General features: G+C 54.1%; 2 protein-coding genes across 7 annotated transcripts in view; one reads left to right on the plus strand and one right to left on the minus strand.

Annotated features, from left to right (window-relative positions):
• Positions 1 to 6,079, plus strand: part of ADGRB1 (adhesion G protein-coupled receptor B1) — a 79,612-nt gene extending 73,533 nt beyond the window's left edge. For 3 of the 6 annotated variants that reach the window (XM_057497675.1, XM_057497674.1, XM_057497677.1), the window contains 5 exons: positions 653 to 707; positions 2,741 to 3,444; positions 4,454 to 4,489; positions 4,723 to 4,827; positions 5,292 to 6,079. In XM_057497675.1, coding sequence (XP_057353658.1) covers positions 653 to 707; positions 2,741 to 3,444; positions 4,454 to 4,489; positions 4,723 to 4,827; positions 5,292 to 5,489 — 1,098 coding nt within the window. In that variant the 3' untranslated portion in view covers positions 5,490 to 6,079. Of the gene's footprint in view, positions 1 to 652; positions 708 to 813; positions 1,123 to 2,740; positions 3,445 to 4,453; positions 4,490 to 4,722; positions 4,828 to 5,291 lie in introns of those variants that run through there. The other 3 variants (XM_057497676.1, XM_057497678.1, XR_008996098.1) reach the window with 2 other exon arrangements.
• Positions 6,080 to 6,187: 108 nt separating this feature from the next.
• The window catches only part of LOC118930404 (synapsin-1-like), a 30,973-nt gene continuing 15,833 nt past the window's right edge, over positions 6,188 to 21,327 (minus strand). Inside the window, exons 4-5 of the mRNA XM_036921615.2 lie at positions 8,188 to 8,244; positions 6,188 to 7,710 (exon numbers count right to left, since the gene is read on the minus strand). Of these exons, the coding sequence (XP_036777510.2) occupies positions 7,490 to 7,710; positions 8,188 to 8,244 (278 nt within the window). The 3' untranslated portion in view covers positions 6,188 to 7,489. The remainder of the gene's footprint in view (positions 7,711 to 8,187; positions 8,245 to 21,327) is intronic.

The raw sequence follows: 21,327 nt of genomic DNA on the forward strand, positions 1-21,327 counted from the left end.
CCTCCAGGTTTGAGAAGAAGGGGGCTGACGATCCACTGGGACCCCACAGCCCCTAGAGAGGCCATGCCCTGGCCTGGGGTGGCCCAGGTCCTGGTCCCCAGCTGTCTGGGCTCCCTGAGGGTGTCCTGGATTGCCCACTGTTACCTTCCCCAGCTCCTAGCCTGGGATGGAGCAGGTGTTGCAGCTGGTCCCTCCCTGGCACTGCACATCTGTGTGCAGACCCCACTCTTCCTATCCCTGGCTGACTGGCCAGCCTCCATTTCTTCATCCCCAGGGCTATGGGGAGGACTACAGAGGTGACATGGGACCCCTGCCCTGCTCGTCACCAGGTGGTAGCCTGCCCCATCAGAGGGACATGGGGTTCAGGGCAGAGGGCTTCTTGCACTGCAGGCCTAAGGGCCAGGGTTCAGGGAGACAGACCAGAGGCAAGAGCATGGGTGAGCTGCAGTGGGGCAGCTGCCAGCTAAGCCAGCAGGGCCTTGGGGCAGCGCGTACGCACAGGCCGGGGTGCCCACCGGGGCTTCACTTCAGGTAAACACATCAGTACACCACGCCATGAGCCATGGACACCCATGAGGTGTGGCTGCCCTTGCAGCTCAGCACGGCCCTGCCCACCTGCTGCAGGCTCACCCTGCTCACCTCTGTCTTGCAGACCGACTTTGAGAAGGACGTAGATCTGGCCTGTAGATCAGGTGAGCGCCTGACAGGTGAGAGCGACAGGTGGCCATCACCAAGGCCCACTTGCTTATTTTTCTTTTCTTTGTGCATCTGTCCGTCCATTTGTCTGTCCTCATCTCACCCCCACCCCCACAGCCCACACCATGAGGCTGGGTCGGGCCCTCCTGGACTGCGGGGATGCTGCCCAGGAGTGGGCAGAGCGGGCAGACGTGGGCCCTGGGCCCGCCGTGACCTCCGCTTGCACCAACCACATCCGTGCCTCCCCTGGGTCTGCAGACAGGGTGTGTAGGGCATGAGCAGAGGCGGCCTCTGAAGTGTCCCGGCACCTGGGCCCAGCAGGTGCGAGGGGCTCCCAGCACTGGCGCAGTTCTTGGTGCTGGAGGGAACCTCCTGGGACTCCCCGCCCCCCAGCCCCGGGCCCTCCGCACCCCCACGTGCCCCCAGGTGAGGAGCACAGCGCTGCCGGCCCTCAGCACCCACAGAACTGGCCTTTGCTCTCCCCACTCCTCGTAGGGGAGGTGATGCGAGAGGGCCAGAGCTGCCAGCCCTGTCCCCCCTCCACCCCCACGCACCCTGCCTGGCCCCCCTCAAGGGCCTGTGTTCCATGTCGCCTTCATTTCTTCATCGTTGGTCCAGCCATGGAGGAGGGGCAGGTCGGACTTTCAGACGGGGAGGGGGAGTGTGAGTGGGAGCAGGACGGAGGCAGGGAGGGGAACCCGCCCCTAAGTCCCTGACCAGCACTGAGCTTCCTGGACTCAAAGGCAGAAAGGGAATCAGTTGCCCAATAAAAGGCCCCCCAGGGGTCCTGTCTCTGCGAGCCAGGTGTCTAGGGTCGTAACAGGCAGACTGTTTCTGGGCTGTGGGGGACCAGCCCGTCTCACCCCTCTTGTCTGTCAGATATTTGAGGAGTACCTTCTTGGGAGATAGCCATGGCGGAGGGCCTGGGACAGCCCCAGATTGGGACTGTCCCCAGCTACCAGGTAGACCCAGGAGGGCTTGCTGGAGGAGATAGCCTCTGAGCTGGGCAAAAAGAGCTCAACAGAATGTCCTTCCTTCCTCCTCTTAGCCTCCTTGAGAGGTGACCTCAGGGGCCTCTGGAGGCTGGGCCCAGGCCCGTTTGGGTGGTACTGGTGTCTTAGCCTCCAGTTTCTTCTGTATTACTAAGATGGCTCAACCTAGCTTGGTATGCAGAGGAGCAGGGACGTGCCCAGGCAGGCACGGGTGGGGTGGGCATCCCAGCAAGAGGCCTGGCAGCCTAGAAGTTTGGATTTTGTGCAGAGTACACGGGAGGCCTGCAGTGCTGTCCCTAGGGCTGGGCCCTGGCTCTGAGGTGAACAGGGGGACCTCCATGGGAGGGACGGACATGGAGAGGCGGGGAGGGAGGAGGCCTTTCTTGACCCTGGGACGGTGAAGGCTTGGCCCAGGAGATGGCAGGTCCCCTGCTGAGCCACAGGGCTGCAGTCGTGGGTGCAGTGTTGGCATCTGGAGGGCAGAGAAGAGAAGGGGCCCAGGGCTGGGGCCTGAGGAGCCCCCGTCAGGAGGGGGCCAGGGGTCTGAGGGCGGCCTTCAGCCTGGGCAGCTGGGAGGGTGAGGGGGCATTCCGGAGCAGCTGACAAGTGCCATGTCTGGGGGCTGGCCAAGGGGGTGGTAAGAGCCCAGCCGCTGGCCAGCAGGGCAGGGCCTGGGCTCGGAGCAGCTTTTCTGAGGATGGGCCCTCAGTGGGGTGGTGGGGCACCGCTGGGCCCGCCAGCCTTGGGCTCTCTGTGGCCCATGGAAGTGAATTGACTGGTAGGAGTGAGGTGGGAGGTGGGCAAGCTGGAGCCCAGGTCAGAGGTCACGGCTGCCTGGTCCCCATGCAGCTGCACTGAAGAGAGGGCAGCGTGGGGGTGCCATCATTTGTCCTCTTGTCCACCCCCGTGGACAGAGAGGTGCCCTGTGTCCCAGCCTTGTTTGAAAGGGCAAGTAACTCTGCTGCTATGGCACCAAACACGGAGGGGCTGCGCCTGATCGGGGCCTGGCCAGGCCCTCGAGTCTGCCCTGACCCCCTCGCCTGTCCCCGCAGTGCTGAACAAGGACATCACGGCCTGCCGCACAGCCACCATCACGGGCACGCTCAAGCGGCCGTCGCTGCCCGAGGAGGAGAAGTTGAAGCCGGCCCACCCCAAGGCGCCCCCGCCCAACTTCAACAGCCTGCCGGCCAACGTGTCTAAGCTGCACCTGCATGGCTCGCCCCACTGCCCGGGCGGCCCCCTGCCCGACTTCCCCAACCACTCACTGACCCTCAAGAAGGAGAGGGCGCCCAAGTCTTCCTTTGCCGGGGACGGGGACATCTTCAAGAAGCTGGACACAGAGCTGAGCAGGGCCCAGGAGAAGGCCCTGGACACGAGCTACGTGATCCTGCCCACAGCCACCGCCACGCTGCGGCCCAAGGCCCAGGAGGAGCCCAAGTACAGCATCCACATCGACCAGATGCCCCAGACACGTCTCATCCACCTGAACATGGCGCCCGATGCCAGCCTCCCTGCCCGCAGCCCGCCCTCCCGCCAGAACCCCAGCAACGGCCCCCCTGAGGCGCCCCCGGCCCAGCCCCCACCGCCCCCACCCCCGCCCCCTCAGCAGCCCCTGCCCCCACCCCCGCCCCCCACCCTGGAGCCAGCAGCTCCCAGCCTGGGGGAGCCCGGGGAGCCTGCGGCCCACCCGGGACCCAGCACGGGGGCCGGGACCAGGAACGAGAATGTCTCCACCTTGTCTGTGAGCTCCCTGGAGGTGAGGGCAGCTAGGCACACAGGGACACACACCGTGGGTGCTGCGGCCCAGCAGGTGGGGCAGGCAGCCCATGTCTGGGAAGCTGGTGCCTGGGCGACCCTGAGGCCAGCACCCTGGCTCACCCCTGCTGGAAGGGACACAGGCCTGTGAGGCAGGCAGCAGGGGTTGCCTTCTGCAGAGCCAGTGAGGGGCAGAGCCTGCTTAGGACCCAGGTGTCCTCACTCCCTGCTGGGCCCTTGCGACAGGAGTTTGCGGCTTGGGCTGGAGTGGCCCACCATTCGGGTGGACCTCCCAGGCGCTGGTCTCTCCAACTGCAGAGGAGTTCACGGGCTTGTAGCTTAGACCCACCATACTGGGCCCGAATCAGCTTGAATCCAGCTCCTTCCATGGTTGGGTGGTTATGGCAGCCAGTCCCTCCTGAGACCAGCATGAAACTGGGAGTTGGCCCTCTGGCCCCACTCAGCCTGTAGGACACAGGGCTCAGAGGCAGGAGGGGTGAAGAGCAGCCAGGCCGGCGCTCTCTGGGAGCCCCACACTCTGCAGACCACGCTCTCACCTGGCTCACGGCCTCCGGTAACCTGCTTGTCCCTGGGAGCATGTCCTGGGCAGGCTGAGCCAGACACTCTTGCCCAGCCCTGGCACAGGCCTTGTGGGGGACGGTCCTGGGGGGCAGGCCAGCCCCTTTGAGCTGGGACAGGGGAATGAGGGGCTTCTGCAGGCTTACCCCAGGTCTAGGGCTGTGGGCTTCTGTTGCCCTGGGGCCCAGTAGCCCTGCTTTCTGCCCCCAGAGCTTCCAGGCTGGGCACCCAGTGTCTCAAGGAGAGGGTGACCTACAGGGACCTGGGCACTGAGAACCATACCTTTGGTGCAGTTAGAGGCCTGTCCCCGAGGCATGGGGAAGGGGGGATTCCTGGTCTCCTCATCCTCAGGCAAGGAGAGGTCTGGGCTTGTGGACTGGAAGACTTCAGGGAACTGGTCGCAAATGCACACAAATGCTTTCTCCCCACAGCGGCGGAAATCGCGGTATGCAGAACTGGACTTTGAGGTGGGTCCTGGTGTCCCCTCCCCTGAACACCTGGGCCAGGTGTGCTCTGAGCCCCTACTCAGCCAGGCAGCTGAGGCCCTTCCAGCAGTCAAGGAGGGCACAGGGAGGAGGACCCCACCCTGCTGGAAGGACACCTCCCAGGAGGCAGCCTGCAGGTGGTGGTGGGCAGCACTGGTGGGGCCAGGCAGCACGGCCCCTCTCCTGGCTCAGGACTCACTGCCCCTCTCCTGCAGAAAATCATGCACACCCGGAAGCGACACCAGGACATGTTCCAGGACCTGAACCGGAAGTTGCAGCACACGGAGAAGGACAAGGAGGTGCTGGGCCCAGACAGCAAGGTCAGGAGGGCCAGCTGGTCCCTGGGCTGGGGGTGGGTGGGGCCGGGGAGCCCTGGGGTCAGGTGGTTTTCTCCCTTCTTCCTCCAACCCTGTGTCACTCACTCGTTCACTCAGCCTCTCCCAAGGACCAGCCTGGCCTGCAGGGACTGGGCATGCAGAAGGGGGCATCCCAGGGGCCTCCCCCACTAGCCCCAGCTAGAAGGAGAGGCCACACGCTGGGGTGCAGGCTGGGCAAGAGCCAAGTGAGGGCGCTCAGCAGGCCGGGGCCCCAGCGCCCTTTCCCGCGAGCTGCCCACACCCTCATGCAGGCTGGGAAGGCTCTGCTCCACGCTCGGCCCCGGGCGCTGGGGGCTGCCTGCTGCCGGCCCCTCCCTCGCTGACGCTCTGCACCCTTTCCTCCGTCCCCATCTGGTCTGCCCTGTGCCTCCCTCTCGGCCCCGCACCCTCCACGCCCTGGCCTGCAGCCAGAAAAGCAGCAGACACCCAACAAGCGGCCCTGGGAGAGCCTTCGGAAAACCCACGGGACGCCTGCGTGGGTGAAGAAGGAGCTGGAGCCGCTGCCGCCGTCGCCCCTGGAGCTGCGGAGCGTGGAGTGGGAGAAGTCGGGCGCCACCATCCCACTGGTGGGCCAGGACATCATTGACCTCCAGACCGAGGTCTGAGCGGGCGGGCGGCGGCCATGCACCGGGCCACGGAGGAGGCTGCTGCTCGGCCCGCTCCTGCCGCAGGACGGGCACAGACACGCCCACGGGCAGCGGGCCAGGCCCGTGCCCCGGCCTCAGGGCGCTCGGACAGCGGCCAGGCAGAGGCCCGCAGTGCTGGGACCAGAGCCAGACAGGACAGGAGGCGGTGGTGGCCCCGGTGGGCACAGGGCTCCGGAGGCCAGAAGGTGGCTCGGACTCTGCCCTCCTCGGGCCCAGCCCCGGCAGGCAGGTGGGCGGCCGCGGACAACAGCCAGGCCGGGTGCGGCCAGCATCCCCAGGATGCCCACCTGAGCTGCCGCAGCAGAGGACCAGCCTGCTTGGCCCGGCCAGCCTGGCACCGTTTTTTAGACACCCCTACCCCTTGGGAAGCAGCCAGCCCCCCACACCTTTTTAGGGCGGGGGCCCTCCCTAGGCCCAGGTGGAGAGCACAGCCCTTATACCTGCACCGCCCGGGGCAGGACTGAAATCCTGCTCCGGGAAGAGGCAGGGGTGGGGAATCTATTTTTTCTCTCCTTTTCTTTTCTTCAATAAAAAGAATTAAAAACGTGCATTCTCCCTGTGTGGCCTTTCTCTGGCCAGTGTGCAAACTGTGGCCTCCATGGGCTGGGGTGGGCTTCCCTGACCGGCTTTGGTCCCTGTGCCTGGGTCAGAGAGGGCTGGGGAAGCGTGGTGGGAGCTGTGGCTCCACCCCTGCCCTGGGCCCTGCCTGGGTGTGAGGGCCCCCCTGTGTGGGCTTGGTTCCTAGGCCAGTGGTCACGCGGCCCCCAGGCATCCACAGAGGGTGCTGTGAAGGATCAGGATGGGGAAACTCAGATGCCAGGGACCCCTTGCTCCCTGCCCTCATGGACTTTTAGACCCACAGTGGGGAAGCATTTGACTCCCCTGTTCCCTGAGTCATTGCAAAGGTGACAAATGTTGCTTTTTAATCAAAACCTGAAGCAGAAAAATGCAGTCACAGCAGATATGGTGAGGAGCCTTGGGATGCCCCCTGCAGCTAGCTGGCCTGGTAGGCCAACGGTCTCCTCCAGGACCCCTGCCCTCCTCTGTATCCACCCGCCACCCTCTGGTCTTGGGGCAGCTCCAGGACACGCTGGATGGGGGCCATGTTCCCAGGTCCCAGGACACCCTTCGTCGTTGTGGAACCTCCTGCCCCCAGGCCTCAGTGGTCCCAGCAGTCAAGACGATGGGTGTGCGGGCATGCCCCATGCCTTGGGGTGCTAGGTACATGACTGGCTTCCTGCTCTTCCCACCTGGTCCTCTTCCACCTCCCACCAAGGTCCATGGCATGGGGCCCAGTTTGCTGAGGATGCGCTTTGCAATGTTCCCCAGGAGCGGAGCCGCTGAGTCCTGCCTTTCTCCATGTTTCCAGCAGGGGGCAGCCTGAGCCTCCGCACGGAGCCCAGCTGAGGAGTGAGAGGCTGCAAGTTAGCCAGATCCTCTCTCGCAAGGCTGTGCTCCCCACCCTGGGAAACCCCAGGGCCTCGGGCAGCTGGGCAGGTCCCGCCGGGCCCTGAGACACAGCAAGCAGCTGGCCCCCACGAGGGGTGTGCAGGTGGGCCCCAGCACCCTGAGACTGATTCCCCAACTGTATCACTCAAAATGAAAACAATACCAAGCAGAAAGCCGGGGAACTGCCTGGCAGGAGTTCCCGTGGTGACCTTGCCCGTGGCTGACACTTCCGGTTCAGGGCTCAGCTTGTGGGAGTCTGGCCAGGTGTGGGAGGGTCTGTGAGACCCCCTCCTCAAGCCCTCACCTCCTGCTGTGTGAAGGACCAGTGACCACAGATGATCACAAGGGCTCCACAAGGACAGGGAGGGGCCACTGGTGACATGCCTGGCCGGGAGGGGCTGGGAGACTGGGTGACCACAGCAGGCCTGTGTGGTAGAGGGAGGGAAGTGTGTGGCCCAGGGGTTCCGACGAGGTCGGCTGCCTGTGCTGGCTTCCTTATCTTCCTGTTGTTACAGCAGGAAGCTGGTGGGCCTGGGAACGGGAGGTCCATGGAGAGAAGGTCTTGAGCCCCCAGCAGACCCTTGCCTGATGGGTCCTTCTGGGGAAGGCAGCACGGAGCCCCGGCCCAGGATCTGGAGGCCTGGGCTGCTCAAGAGGGCTCTGCACTGTCCCTGTGGAGTGGCCAGGGCAGGGGCTTGCCCACTCCCTGCTTCCCTGGCCCTGCTCACACCTAGCACCATGTGCAATAGAAAAACTGAAAAAGAAAAAAGAAAAAACCCATAAGATAGGCTCGAGCCACACACCCCTGCATATGGGTGGAATGCCTCAGTGTGACCACTGGTACCAGGGACAGCGTGTGACCAGTGTCAGGCTTCTCCTCGGTCCCTGTCTGCCCCTCCAAGAGGGCTGTCTTCCCAGGGGAGGCTGCCTCCTCTGTCCTGCCCAGGCCCGTGTTCACACCTGTTCCATGCCCCAGGACTGGCCAGCATGGTCACTCGCCAGAGAAACTGCTGTCTGCTCCCTGTCCCTCAGTGCAGGAAGCCTGCCAGGGTGTTCCCACCTGATTCATCAGAACCCTTGGGCCCTGCTTGAGTCTGCCCTCCATCACCCTCCTGTGATGAGCCCTGTGCTGGGCAGTGCTCCGGGCCAGGGGCCCCTCGTGCTCAGAAGTAGGGTGAGGATCTCTGCAGGTTTGCCCCATACTCACCCAGCTGTTCAGACTTCTGTGCTCTTGGCACTGATGAGGCAGGGTACCTGATGTGATCTGAAGATGAGAAAACCAAGACTCAGGGTGGCTTAATGATGTGCTGTGTCCTGCAGTGGGGCGGGTGCCTCTGAACCCAGCTTTCCTGACTCTAATTCCAGACCCTCTCCTCAATGGATGGGTCACCCAAAGGAAGCCATGGATATTCCACCTGCCACTCCTTCACCTGAAACCACTCTCTTCCAGGCCTGGCCAGGCTACCAGGGAGGTCTCCCTGGACCTGTGTCCCCTTAATTGTCTTAGCATCTTTGTGTAAGCACTGTCCTCATCAGCAACTTGTTATAAGTACAGCTGAGACACCTCTGCCACTGCCCATCTGTCATTACCCTAGGGAGAAACGTGGGGCTGGTGGTGGTGCTCACTGGGCAGGAATATGTGCAGCCCAAGGGAGTGGTGACAGTTTTGTGCATGGCATTGGAGCTACAGGTCATGGTGATGGTGGTGGTGGTGGTGATGGTGGTGGTGGTGGTGGTGGTGGTGGTAATGGTGGTCGGTGGTGGTGGTGATGGTGGCGGTGGTGGTGGTGGTGGTGGTGGTGGTGGTGATGGTGGTCAGGAATGATTTGGGTGCTGATAATACCCAACATGACCAGCATTACTGATGGTGGCGCTTCTAAGACTGCAAATGAAGATCTCACCGGTCACCCTGTGCTCCATTTCCGAAGGCTGGGAGCATCTGGGGGGTGGAAGGATAGAAAGAAGGATGCACAAGGCCAATGACTAGAGTCTGAGTCACCTGGGGTGGAGCCAGCAGGAGCAGCAGCCAGCACTGTGCGTCTCATCAGCACCCACATTTCTAAGGTTCCAGGCAGCTCCTCCTCACCTGACTTCCATCTGCTTATCCCCTTTCCTGTCACCAACCAAACTGTGCCAGGAGGGGAGGGAGGGAGACCTAAGCCTTGGCCCTGCTTCTAGGCATGCGGAGGCTCTTCCGGCAATGCCTTCACAACCACCTCTCCCCCGGCTTCCTGTACCCGATCAGCCGCAAGCACACGCGGTCAGGAACTCCCTCCTGTCTGACCTTGAGCTACAGCGTGAGGGGGCCTGTCCCCATCAGCATCCCCTCCCTCCATCCCGACGACCGCCTGGTTGCCACCTCTGGGCTGCTCGGGGACCACCCCCCAGTGGGGCCGGCTCCTCCTGGCCTCATTTGAGATAAAGGACCGAGCCTTCGGCTCCCACCCCTCCCCAGGCCCTGCATCTCAGCCTGTCTTGACTGCAGAGAGGAGAAAACCCACAGTGTGCTTCATGGTCCGAGACCTGTTCTGGGACCTTCCAGTGGCTGGGAGTGCCCTTCCCAGCCCCGTTTCACCCCTCTCAGCCCATTACGACCTTCTCCTGAAACCAGGCCTATCTGGAGAACTCAATACCTGAGAGACAGGGCAGCTAGTGTCTCACCTAAGAAACCCAGGAACTGCCACCCACCCCTTCCTGCTGCCTTGGGAGGCGATCAGATAGCCCTTTCTCATAGATGTAAACCCAGGAGGCCCTGGCCACCACCCTCCCAGAGCCTGTAGGTACCTTGGCTCAAGACATTATCCCCTGGCTGGAGACAGGTCCTGGGGAGGGAACTGCCCCAGACCTCGGGATGGGGGTGGGTGCTGGAGGGAAGGACGCACTGGTCAGGGAGGGGAGGGTGACATGGGCCTCTGCCTACCTGCTCTGCTGCCTCTGCCTGTGGCCCAGGGAAGTCTCAGACCTCTGCGGAGTGGGGATTCCCCACACTGCCTCCCTGCATGGGAGATGGTGGGAGGTGTTTCTGGCCCCTGCAGGGCTCCCTCCTACACATCCCACCTGGTGCACCAGCCAGCACTGGGCTGTCCCTGTGACTGGCAGAGTCTGCTCAGAGTGGCCCCAGGGGAGCCAACAACCTGGCTGGGCTGGCTGGGGCCAGGGGCCTTGACCTTGGGCAGGCCCTTCCCCTCTGGGCCTCAGTTTTCCCTCCAGCATCACTGGAGCAGGACGGGGTGACTGAGATCCCTTCCAGGAACAGCAGTCTGTCACCCTGCACTTCTCGAGCCAAGGGAGCAGCAGGTTCCCCGAGTAAGTTTTCAGGCCCTAAAAATAACCAGGAGAGGAGGAGCACCTCCGAATAGCTCAAGAACATGCCAGTTACTGCCCCATGTGGAACAGAAATGCCTCCAAAAAAGGCTGTGGCAGAGCCGGACGTGCTGAGACAGTCACTGCTCACGTCAGCTGCCAGCTGCACTGCTCCAGAACCCTCGCCACCCCAACCAGCCCACGGGCGCTGTGCCTGAGGGTCTCCCCCAGAGGGCAGCGGGCCTGGGTCAGGGTGCCGGCGGATCCCGGGAGGCCGGAGTCAAGGCGGGTGCCCAGAGCCTGCCTGGGAACTGCAGCTCCTTGAACAAGCAGCTGGGGTCTTGGGATTCAGAATTAGGGAATCTAAGACTTACTAGTCTAGAAATCGCGTTTACATGTGTGGAATCTTAGGACGATCAGATTCACACCCCTTCCCCAAAACCTCAGGGTACAGGGGGCAGGACCTCCCAAGGACAGTGGGATGGGCTTCCCGTCCCCTGGCCTCCCAGCAAGCAGGGCCCCCAACTGGGGCTGGGAGCAGCTCAGAGTCCTGCTTGGCCCCCCACTGCTGCTGGCTCCGTGTGGCTGTCTGGGAACGCAGTATGGACCCCACCTAGGGGGAGCAGAAAGAGGAGGGACGCAGAGCCCCCATCAGCCCCCTCCTCCTGCTCCATCGCCAGGAGTTCCCTGGGAGACAGATGGTGGGCCAGGGGTCCAGGGCCTGGGGTCAGGCTGCCCGTGATCTCCGGGGCTCCGTCCTCTGGCTGGTTTCCTCCTCTACCAGCCTGCACCCCGCCTCTTCTCTCCCGCCTTCCCACGCCCTCCCAGACCTTTTCCTCACTCAGTGTCCCCAGATCCTCTGGGGGAGGCTGCTGACTGACTCCACCCCAGCTCCCCCAAAGGGCAACGCTCACCCTTCCAGGTGGCTGAGGGTGGTCTGGGGGCAAGGACAGGGAAGGGGGTGGAGACTTGGGAGGGGCTGCTTCACTGGAGGAGGGACACAGCTGGGGCCACCACCCCGACAGCTGGCAGAGGAGCCGGAGCAGGGATGACCCCTACCCCCAGAGGTCATGTTGCCCACATGTGCCCAGGCTTCCTGGAGGAGGGCTGGCTGAGCCAGAAGCTGCTGGGCTGGCAGTCAGCAGCCAGGTGGGCCCCCCGGATGTGCACTGCGGGGCTGCCAGCGGCCCAGGTGCCAGTGAGAGGTGAGAGGGCTCCTGCTGTGGAGGAGGGCAGCTCTGCTCTCAGCTGTCCCCCACGTGCAGGATTCAGGGGCCCACCTCTGGCCACCAAGTCCCCAGGAGGTTGGTGTGGCCAAGGCCACCTGGCTGGGTTTGGACCTCATGGCCCTCTGCTCTGCCAGTGGGTTTCAGCCCCAGACAAGTTCTCCATGGATTCAATGAGACTGAGAAAATGAAGGTGGAACATTCTAGGGGCAAAAGGGTTTATACCAAACTTTATGCCCACGGTGGCAGGTCAGTCACTAGAATCCCATCCACTCAGAGCGAGTCTGTGTGCAGCAAGCCACTCTCTGCCTCTGTGCCTCTCCATCCCCACAGCTGCCTCAGTCTCTGTCCTGGGCGCTGCCACCACTCCAGCCTCTGCTCTCCTGCAGCCGTGCAGCCCAGAGCCCTGGGCGGAGCTCTTTATATAGAGTCAGTGGTAATGTACGCAGTGAGCAAGGAGACCAGGGCCAGGTGAGAATCTTGGCCTTGGGAACTTTCATTTTCTCTACACCCTCCATAGAAACCCCATCCCAGCCGCACCCAGGCCTGTGCCAGCCTCTGCCCACCCGCCAGGTGCCCATCTGAGCCCCGCCACCATGGATTTGAGTCTCTGAGTTACCGTGTGTCTGTGTCAGGCTTCGGGGTGCAGCTCTGGCTCCCTTCAGATCAAAGCCACCCTCACACTGGCAGGCATGGGGGTCAACCCATCTGACAGCTGGGTGCACTGAGAAGGCCCTGGGGGAGATGCACACCACAGCTGGGGAGCGTGGCCGTGGCCACAACAGAGGAGGGCAGCAGGGGGGTGGCCACATGGGTAGGACAGGGAGGGCCAGCTCAGGGTGGGAGCAGGGCCAGGCCAGGCGTCTTGGCGTCTGGAGCAGAGGTGGCTGGGTCCCCTTGGTTGGGCCCACTGACCTCAGGGGCCCAGAGATGCAGTGCCTGCTGTGTGCACAGGCCCCGGCACCACTGCTGGTAGGCATTTGGCCCCTTGGCAAAGGTCCCAGAGCAGGTGGGACTCTGTGAGGCCTAGAGCCGCCACAGAACGACCCGTCAGGACGCCTGGCTCTGCTGAAGGTGAGAGCTCTGCAGCAGCTTCTGCAGCCACCTCTAGCCCCGCAGGCAGGCCAGTTATTTTCACCCCCTTCACAGGCACAGGAGGGTAGAACCCTGCCCTAAGAGCAGAGGTGGGTCAGTGCTGGGCTTGGAACCCAGGCCTCAGGCTGCAGCAGCTGTGCTCAAACACCACACTGGCACCTGGGCTCCAAGTGTTGGTAATAGTATCATTAGAAAAAAGGCAAATATTTCCAGTGCAAAACTGAAAATAAAGCAGGAAGCAAGACCCTGAACTGAACCCCAGCAGCCCCCATGCCGGCCTGATGTGGGTCTGGGGTGGGAGGGTGCCCTCGGCCTCTCTCCTACTGATGAGCAATCCTGGTGCACTGTAGTGCCATATGCTGGTCCATGCCCTGCCTCCAGCCCTGCCCCCCCAACCCAGTGGGCCCTTTACCAGGGCTTCCTCTCCCCTGACTCCTCTCCCCAACTAGTCCTCCTCAGCAGCATTTAATTATAGGACTGGTCAGGCCTTCTAGTTCTTTCCCAGTCACTTTAGTGTATATTATCAAAAAGTCATGCATTTTGGTTTCCAAACTGATGAAATTAAATTGCTCATAGCGTTCTCTTCTTAACCTTTCTGAAGGCTGATGTGTCCGCTTGAATTGTGCCTTTTGTTTGTTCAGCTTATCAGTTGTAAAGAGAGAACTTTGGACTTTGTGGAGCCATCACATCATGTCTCTCGTCTCATTAACTGCTGCTTCTATTATCTCCTTCCTTCTTTTTGGGGCTTATGATGAATGAAAATTCAAATGACTTAACACATTAACTTGTACCATTTGTTACTAATGCAAACACTTCATGCTATGAATTTCCCTCAATGTATTACTTTGGCTGTACCCTGCAAGTTTCTATATGTATTACTTTGATGATCATTCAGTTTTAATGGTTTTTAAATTTTCATTATTACCCTCTTTGATGTATGCTATATTACATATATTTTTTAAAATTCTAAACCATGGGAATTTTTTTTGGTATCATTAATCTACAATTACATGAAGAACATTATGTTTACTAGGCTCCCCCCGTCACCAAGTCCCCCCCACATACCCCTTCACAGTCACTGAAAATCAGCGTAGTAAGATGCTGTAGAATCACTACTTGTCTTCTCTGTGTTGCACAGCCCTCCACGTGCGCCCACACACACTATACATGCTAATCGTAATGCCCCCTTTCTTTTTCCCGCCCCCTTATCCCTCCCTTCCCACCCATTCTCCCCAGTCTCTTTCCCTTTGGTAACTGTTAGTCCAATCTTGGGTTCTGTGATTCCGCTGCTGTTTTGTTCCTTCAGTTTTCCTTTGTTCTTACACTCCACATATGAGTGAAGTCATTTGGTACTTGTCTTTCTCTGCCTGGCATATTTCACTGAGCATAATACCCTCTAGCTCCATCCATGTTGTTGCAAATGGTAGGATTTGTTTATTTCTTATGGCTGAGTAATATTCCATTGTGTATATGTACCACATCATCTTTATCCATTCATCTACTGATGGACATATAGGTTGCTTCCATCTCTTGGCTATTGTAAATAGTGCTGCAATAAACATAGGGGTGCATCTGTCTTTTTCAAACTGGAGTCCTGCATTCTTAGGGTAAATTTCTGCATTCTAGGAATTCCTAGATGTGGAATTCCTGGGTCAAATGGTATTTCTATTTTGAGCATTTTGAGGAACCTCCATACTGCTTTCCACAATGGTTGAACTAATTTACATTCCCACCAGCAGTGCAGGAGGGTTCCCCTTTCTCCACATCCTCGCCAACATTTGTTGTTGTTTCTCTTTTCGATGATGGTGATCCTTACTGGTGTGAGGTGATATCTCATTGTGGGTTTTTTTGTTTTTTTGTTTTTTTATTATTATTATTTTTTTTTAGATAATTATTTTTTTATTGAAGGGTAGTTGACACATAGTATTACATTAGTTTCAGGTGTACAACACAGTGATTCAACATTTATATACATGATAATTCTGCGTACCAGCTATCACCATACCAAGTTGTTACAATATTTTGACTATATTCCTTATGCTACACATTACATCCTGGTTACTTATTTATTTTACAATTGGAAGTGTGTATATATATATATATATATATATATATATATATATATATATTTGTGTGTGTGTGTGTGTGTGTGTGTGAGGGCATCTCTCATATTTATTGATCAAATGGTTGTTAACAACAATAAAATTCTGTATAGGGGGGTCAATGCTCAATGCACAATCATTAATCCACCCCAAGCCTAATTTTCGTCAGTCTCCAATCTTCTGAAGCGTAACGAACAAGTTCTTACATGGAGAACAAATTCTTACATAGTGAATAAGTTACATGGTAAACATTACAAGGGCAGTCATCACAGAAGCTTTCGGTTTTGCTCATGCATTATGAACTATAAACAGTTCCAATATGAATACTCATTTGGTTTTTATAGTTGATTTATATGTGGATACCACATTTCTCTCTTTATTATTATTATTTTTAATAAAATGCTGAAGTGGTAGGTAGATACAAGATAAAGGTAGAAAACATAGTTTAGTGTTGTAAGAGAGCAAATGTAGATGATCAGGTGTGTGCCTGTAGACTATGTGTTAATCCAAGCTAGACCAGGGCAATAAAACATCCACGTATGCAGAAGATTTCTCTCAGAACAGGGGGGGTGAGGTTCTAAACCTCACCTCTGTTGATCCCCAATTTCTCACCTGATGGCCCCCCTGTGACTGTGCCTATCTTAGGTTGTTCCTCCCTTGAGGAATCTTACCCGTCTCTGGCTAACCAGTCATCTTCCAGGGCCATACCGGGAAATGTTAAGTTGGTAAGTCTCATTGTGGTTTTAATTTGCATTTCTCTGATGACAGGTGATGTGGAGGATCTTTTCATGTGTCTGTTGGCCATCTGACTTTCTTCTTTAGAGAACTGTCTATTCAGCCCCTCTGCCCATTTTTAATTGGATTGTTTGCTTTTTGTTTGTTGAGGTGTGTGAGCTCTTTATATATTTTGGATGTCAACCCTTTAACAGATCTGTCATTTATGAATATATTCTCCCATACTGTAGGATACATTTTTGTTCTATTGATGGTGCCCGTTGCTGTACAGAAGCTTTTCAGCTTGATATAGTCCCACTTGTTCATTTTTGCCTTTGTTTCCCTTGCCCATGGAGATATGTTCATGAAGAAGTCAATCACGTTTATGCCCATGAGATTTTTCCCTATGTTTTTTTCTAAGAGTTTTATGGTTTCATGACTTACATTCAGGTCTTTGATCCATTTCAAATTTACTTTTGTGTATGGGGTTAGACAGTGATCCAGTTTCATTCTCCTACATGTAGCTGTCCAGTTTTGCCAGCACCATCTGTTGAAGAGACTGTCTGTCATTTCCCCATTGTATGTCCATGGCTCCTTTATCATATATTAATTGGCCATATATGTTTGGGTTAATGTTTGGAGTCTCTATTCTGTTCCACTGGTCTGTGGCTCTGTTCTTGTGCCAGTACCAAATTGTCTTGATTACTGTGGCTCTGTAGTAGAGCTTGAAGTTGGGGAGCGAGATCCTCCCCCCACTTTATTCTTCCTCCTCAGGATTGCTTTGGCTCTTCGGGGTCTTTGACGGTTCCATATGAATTTTTGAACTATTTGTTCCAGTTCATTGAAGAATGCTGTTGGTAATTTGATAGGGATTGCATCAAATCTGTATATTGTTTTGGGCAGGATGGCCATTTTGACGATATTAATTCTTCCTAGCCAGGAGCATGGGATGAGTTTCCATTTGTCAGTGTCCTCTTTAATTTCTCTCATGAGTGTCTTGTAGTTTTCAGGGTATAGGTCTTTCTCTTCCTTGGTTAGGTTTATTCCTAGGTATTTTATTCTTTTTGATGCTATTGTGAATGTAATTGTTTTCCTGATTTCTCTTTCTATTAGTTCATTGTTAGTGTAGAGGAAAGCCACAGATTTCTGTGTGTTAATTTTGTATCCTGCAACTTTGCTGACTTCCGATATTAATTTTAGTAGTTTTTCAGTGGAGTCTTTAGGGTTTTTTATGTACAATATCATGTCATCTGCAAATAGTGACAGTTTGACTTCTTCTTTACCAATCTGGATTCCTTGTATTTCTTTGTTTTGTCTGATTGCCGTGGCTAGGACCTCCAGTACTATGTTGAATAACAGTGGGGAGAGTGGGCATCCCTGTCTAGTTCCCGATCTCAGAGAAAAAGCTTTCAGCCTCTCGCTGTTCAGTATGATGTTGGCTGTGGGTTTATCATAAATGGCCTTTATTATGTTGAGCTACTTGCCCTCTATACCCATTTTGTTGAGAGTTTTTATCATGTATGGATGTTGAATTTTGTCGAATGCTTTTTCAGCATCTATGGAGATGATCATGTGGGTTTTTGTCCTTCTTTTTGTTGATGTGGTGGATGATGTTGATGGATTTTCGAATGTTGTACCATCCTTGCATCCCTGGGATGAATCCCACTTGGTCATGGTGTATGATCCTTTAATGTATTTTTGAATTCGGTTTGCTAATATTTTGTTGAGTATTTTTGCATCTACGTTCATCAGGGATATTGGTCTGTAGTTTTCTTTTTTGGTGGGGTCTTTGCCTGGTTTTGGTATTAGGGTGATGTTAGCCTCATAGAATGAGGTTGGGAGTATCCCCTCCTCTTCTATTTTTTGGAAAACTTTAAGGAGAATGGGTATTATGTCTTCCCCATACGTCTGATAAAATTCCGAGGTAAATCCATCTGCCCCGTGGGTTTTGTTCTTGGGTATTTTTTTGATTACTGTTTCAATTTTGTTGCTGGTAATTGGTCTGTTTAGATTTTCTGTTTCTTTCTGGGTCAGTCTTGGAAGATTGTATTTTTCTAGGAAGTTGTCCATTTCTCCTAGGTTTCCCAGCTTGTTAGCATATAGGTTTTCATAGTATTCTCTAATAATTCTTTGTATTTCTGTGGGGTCCGTCGTGATTTTTCCTTTCTCGTTTCTGATTCTGTTGATGTGTGTTGACTCTCTTTTTCTCTTAATAAGTCTGGCTAGAGGCTTATCTATTTTGTTTATTTTCTGGAAGAACCAGCTCTTGGTTTCATTGATTTTTTCTATTGTTTTATTCTTCTCAATTTTATTTATTTCTTCTCTGATCTTTATTATGTCCTTCTGTCTGCTGACCTTAGGCCTCATTTGTTCTTCTTTTTCCAATTTCTATAATTGTGACATTAGACTATTCACTTGGGATTGTTCTTCCTTCTTTAAATATGCTTGGATTGCTATATACTTTCCTCTTAAGACTGCTTTTGCTGCGTCCCACAGAAGTTGGGGCTTAGTGTTGTTGTTGTCATTTGTTTCCATATATTGCTGGATCTCCATTTTAATTTGGTCGTTGATCCATTGATTATTTAGGAGCATGTTGTTAAGCCTCCATGTGTTTGTGAGCCTTTTTGCTTTCTTGGTACAATTTATTTCTAGTTTTATACCTTTGTGGTCTGAAAAGTTGGTTGGTAGGATTTCAATCTTTTTGAATTTACTGAGGCTCTTTTCGTGGCCTAGTATGTGGTCTATTCTGGAGAATGTTCCATGTGCACTTGAGAGGAATGTGTATCCTGTTGCTTTTGGATGTAGAGTTCTGTAGATGTCTATTAGGTCCATCTGTTCTAGTGTGTTGTTCAGTGCCTCTGTGTCCTTACTTATTTTCTGTCTGGTAGATCTGTCCTTTGGAGTGAGTGGTGTGTTGAAGTCTCCCATAATTAATGCACTGCATTCTATTTCCTCCTTTAATTCTGTTAGTATTTGTTTCACATATATTGGTGCTCCTGTATTGGGTGCCTATATGTTTATAATGGTTATATCCTCTTGTTGGAGTGAGCCCTTTATCATTATATAATATCCTTCTTTATCTCTTGTTACTTTCTTTGTTTTGAAGTCTATTTTGTCTGATACTAGTATTGCAACACCTGCTTTTTTCTCTCTGTTATTTGCCTGAAATATCTTTTTCCATCTCTTGACTTTTAATCTGTGTATGTCTTTGGGTTTGAGGTGAGTCTCTTGTAAGCAGCATATAGATGGGTCTTCCTTTTTTATCCATTCTGTTACTCTGTGTCTTTTGATTGGTGAATTCAGTCCATTTATATTTAGGATGATTATTGATAGGTATGTACTTATTGCCATTGCAGGCTTTAGATTCGTGGTTAGCAAAGGTTCAAGGTTAGCTTCTTTACTACCTTACTATCTAACTTAACTGCTTATTGAACTATTATAAACACAGTCTAATGATTATTTCTCTCCCTTCTTATTCCTCCTCCTCCATTCTTCATATGTTGGGTGTTTTGTTCTGTGCTCTTTTTAGGAGTGTTCCCATGAGAGCAGTCCCTCTAAAATACCCACCCTGTAGAGGTGGTTTGTGGGAAGTAAATTTCCTCAACTTTTGCTTGTCTGGGAATTGTTTAATCCCTCCTTCATATTTAAATGATAATCGTACTGGATACAGTATCCTTGGTTCAAGGCCCTTCTGTTTCATTGCATTAAGTATATCATGCCATTCTCTTCTGGCCTGTAGGGTTTCTGTTGAGAAGTCTGATGATAGCCTGTTGGGTTTTCCTTTGTAGGTGACGTTTTTTCTATCTCTGGCTGCCTTTAATACTCTGTCCCTGTCCTTGATCTTTGCCATTTTAATTATTATGTGTCTTGGTGTTGTCCTCCTTGGGTCCCTTCTGTTGGGAGTTCTGTGTGCTTCCATAGAAGCAACTATTTCCTTCCCCAGTTTGGGGAAGTTCTCAGCAATTATTTCTTCAAAAACACTTTCTATCCCTTTTTCTCTCTCTTCTTCCTCTGGTACCCCTATAATGCAGATATTGTTCCTTTTGGATTGGTCACACAGTTCTCTTAATATTGTTTCATTCCTGGAGATCCTTTTATCTCTCTCTGCATCAGCTTCTATGCGTTCCTGTTCTCTGGTTTCTATTCCATCAATGGCCTCTTGCATCTTATCCATTCTGCTTATAAATCCTTCCAGAGATTGTTTCATTTCCGTAATCTCCCTCTAGACATCATCCCTTATTTCTCTGCAGCTCTGTCAGCATGTTTATGATTTTTATTTTGAATTCTTTTTCAGGGAGACTGGTTAGGTCTGTCTCTACAGATCCTCTCTCTGGGGTTGTCTAAACTATTTTGGACTGGACTAAATTTTTTTGCCTTTTCATTGTGATAGTGGTGGCTGTAGACAGGTTGCAGGTGTGTCAGCTGGGAGAAGAAAGTCCTTTCCTGCTTGCTGGATGCCTTGCCCTTTTCTGCTGCCTGTGACGGTTACCCACACTCCTGGAGCAGCCACCAGGTTAGTCCCCTAAGCTGCTGTGTGCAGGGTCTCTGTCAGAGCAGCGCGGAGCCCTGTGGGGAGTGGCAGGCACCCCAGGTGTGCTCCTCTGCAATAGCGGTGCCCCTGCCGGGCAGCTGTGTGCCAGCAGCGACCTTTGGGTCTGGCCTGGGCAGCTGTGCGTTGGGCTGGGATTCCAGTCGGCTGCTGGGAGTGTGACTGCTCCCTCTGGCTCCGCTGCAGGTGCACGTGGGCCTCTCCCTCGCAGACCTCTCCTGGGCTCCTCTGGTGCCACTGCTGCCCGCGTGTGCAGGCCGCTCCCGGGCTGTTCGGTCGCCACTGCGGCGGGCTCACATGATCTGCTCCCAGTCCGCTCTGGCACCGCCACTCTCCCACTACTGGGCCAGTGTGTCGGGGTCCACGCTAGTTGGGGGAATGACTGGCAGGATGCTTAGTGCCGTGAGGGGCTTCAGAGCTGTGCTGCCTCCCAGGGGTTTTGAGCACCTAAAGTTCCCCAGGATTCCCAGCTGCTGGCTAAGTGTGCCGGGACAACTTCGTCCAGCTGTGGGGTCCCTGTCTCTTTAAGACTTGCAAAAAGCACTTGCTTTTGTTTTGTCTCAGGGGCGCTGGTTGTGGGGACCTGCCCACAGGTTTTGCTTTTCCGTTTCTCTAATATCCAGCACCCCCCTTGCACCTTGTGTATGTGTTCCGGGTGCAGATTTCTAGAGCTGGTTGTTTAGCAGTCCTGGGCTTTCACTCCCTCCCCGTTCTGACTCCTTTCTTCCCGCCGGGTTCTGGGGTGGGAGAGCGTTTGGGTCCCGCTTGGCCGCGGCTTGTATCTTACCTTTGTGTGATGTTGAGTTCTCGCAGATGTAGATGTATCCTGGCTGTTGTACTGTATCCACTGGTGTCTCTTTTAGGAGTAGTTGTATTTATTGTATTTTCATAAATATATATGTTTTTGGGAGGAGATTTCCACTGAACTACTCATGCTGCCATCTTCCCGTGATCCTACCATGAGAATTTTTAAGTCTATCATTTTGTGATTTCCAGTTTGATTATAATGCTGTCATAAAATGTAGCCTATATGAGACTTGCTTTGTTATATAGACTGTATCAATTTTTTAAAAATACTCCATATGTATTTCCTAATTGAAAAAGATGGAATGAAATTTTCCACTATGAGAGTAGATTGTTTTTCTCTTTGTAGTTCTATCAGATTTTGCTTTATATGCTTATATATTTCTTTATATGGGGAATACAATTTTGGAATTGCTGTACCTTCCTGGAAAACCACATCTTTTATCCTTTTAAATTATCATCTCGCTATATAATGTTTTTATCTTTTGACTTAAAGTCTCTTATTTCATATTAATATAAAAACCCAAATATCCTTTATTAGATATTATTTTCAT

The sequence above is a fragment of the Manis pentadactyla genome, chromosome 3 (genome assembly GCF_030020395.1).
Source record: "Manis pentadactyla isolate mManPen7 chromosome 3, mManPen7.hap1, whole genome shotgun sequence".
Taxonomy (NCBI): Eukaryota; Metazoa; Chordata; class Mammalia; order Pholidota; family Manidae; genus Manis; species Manis pentadactyla.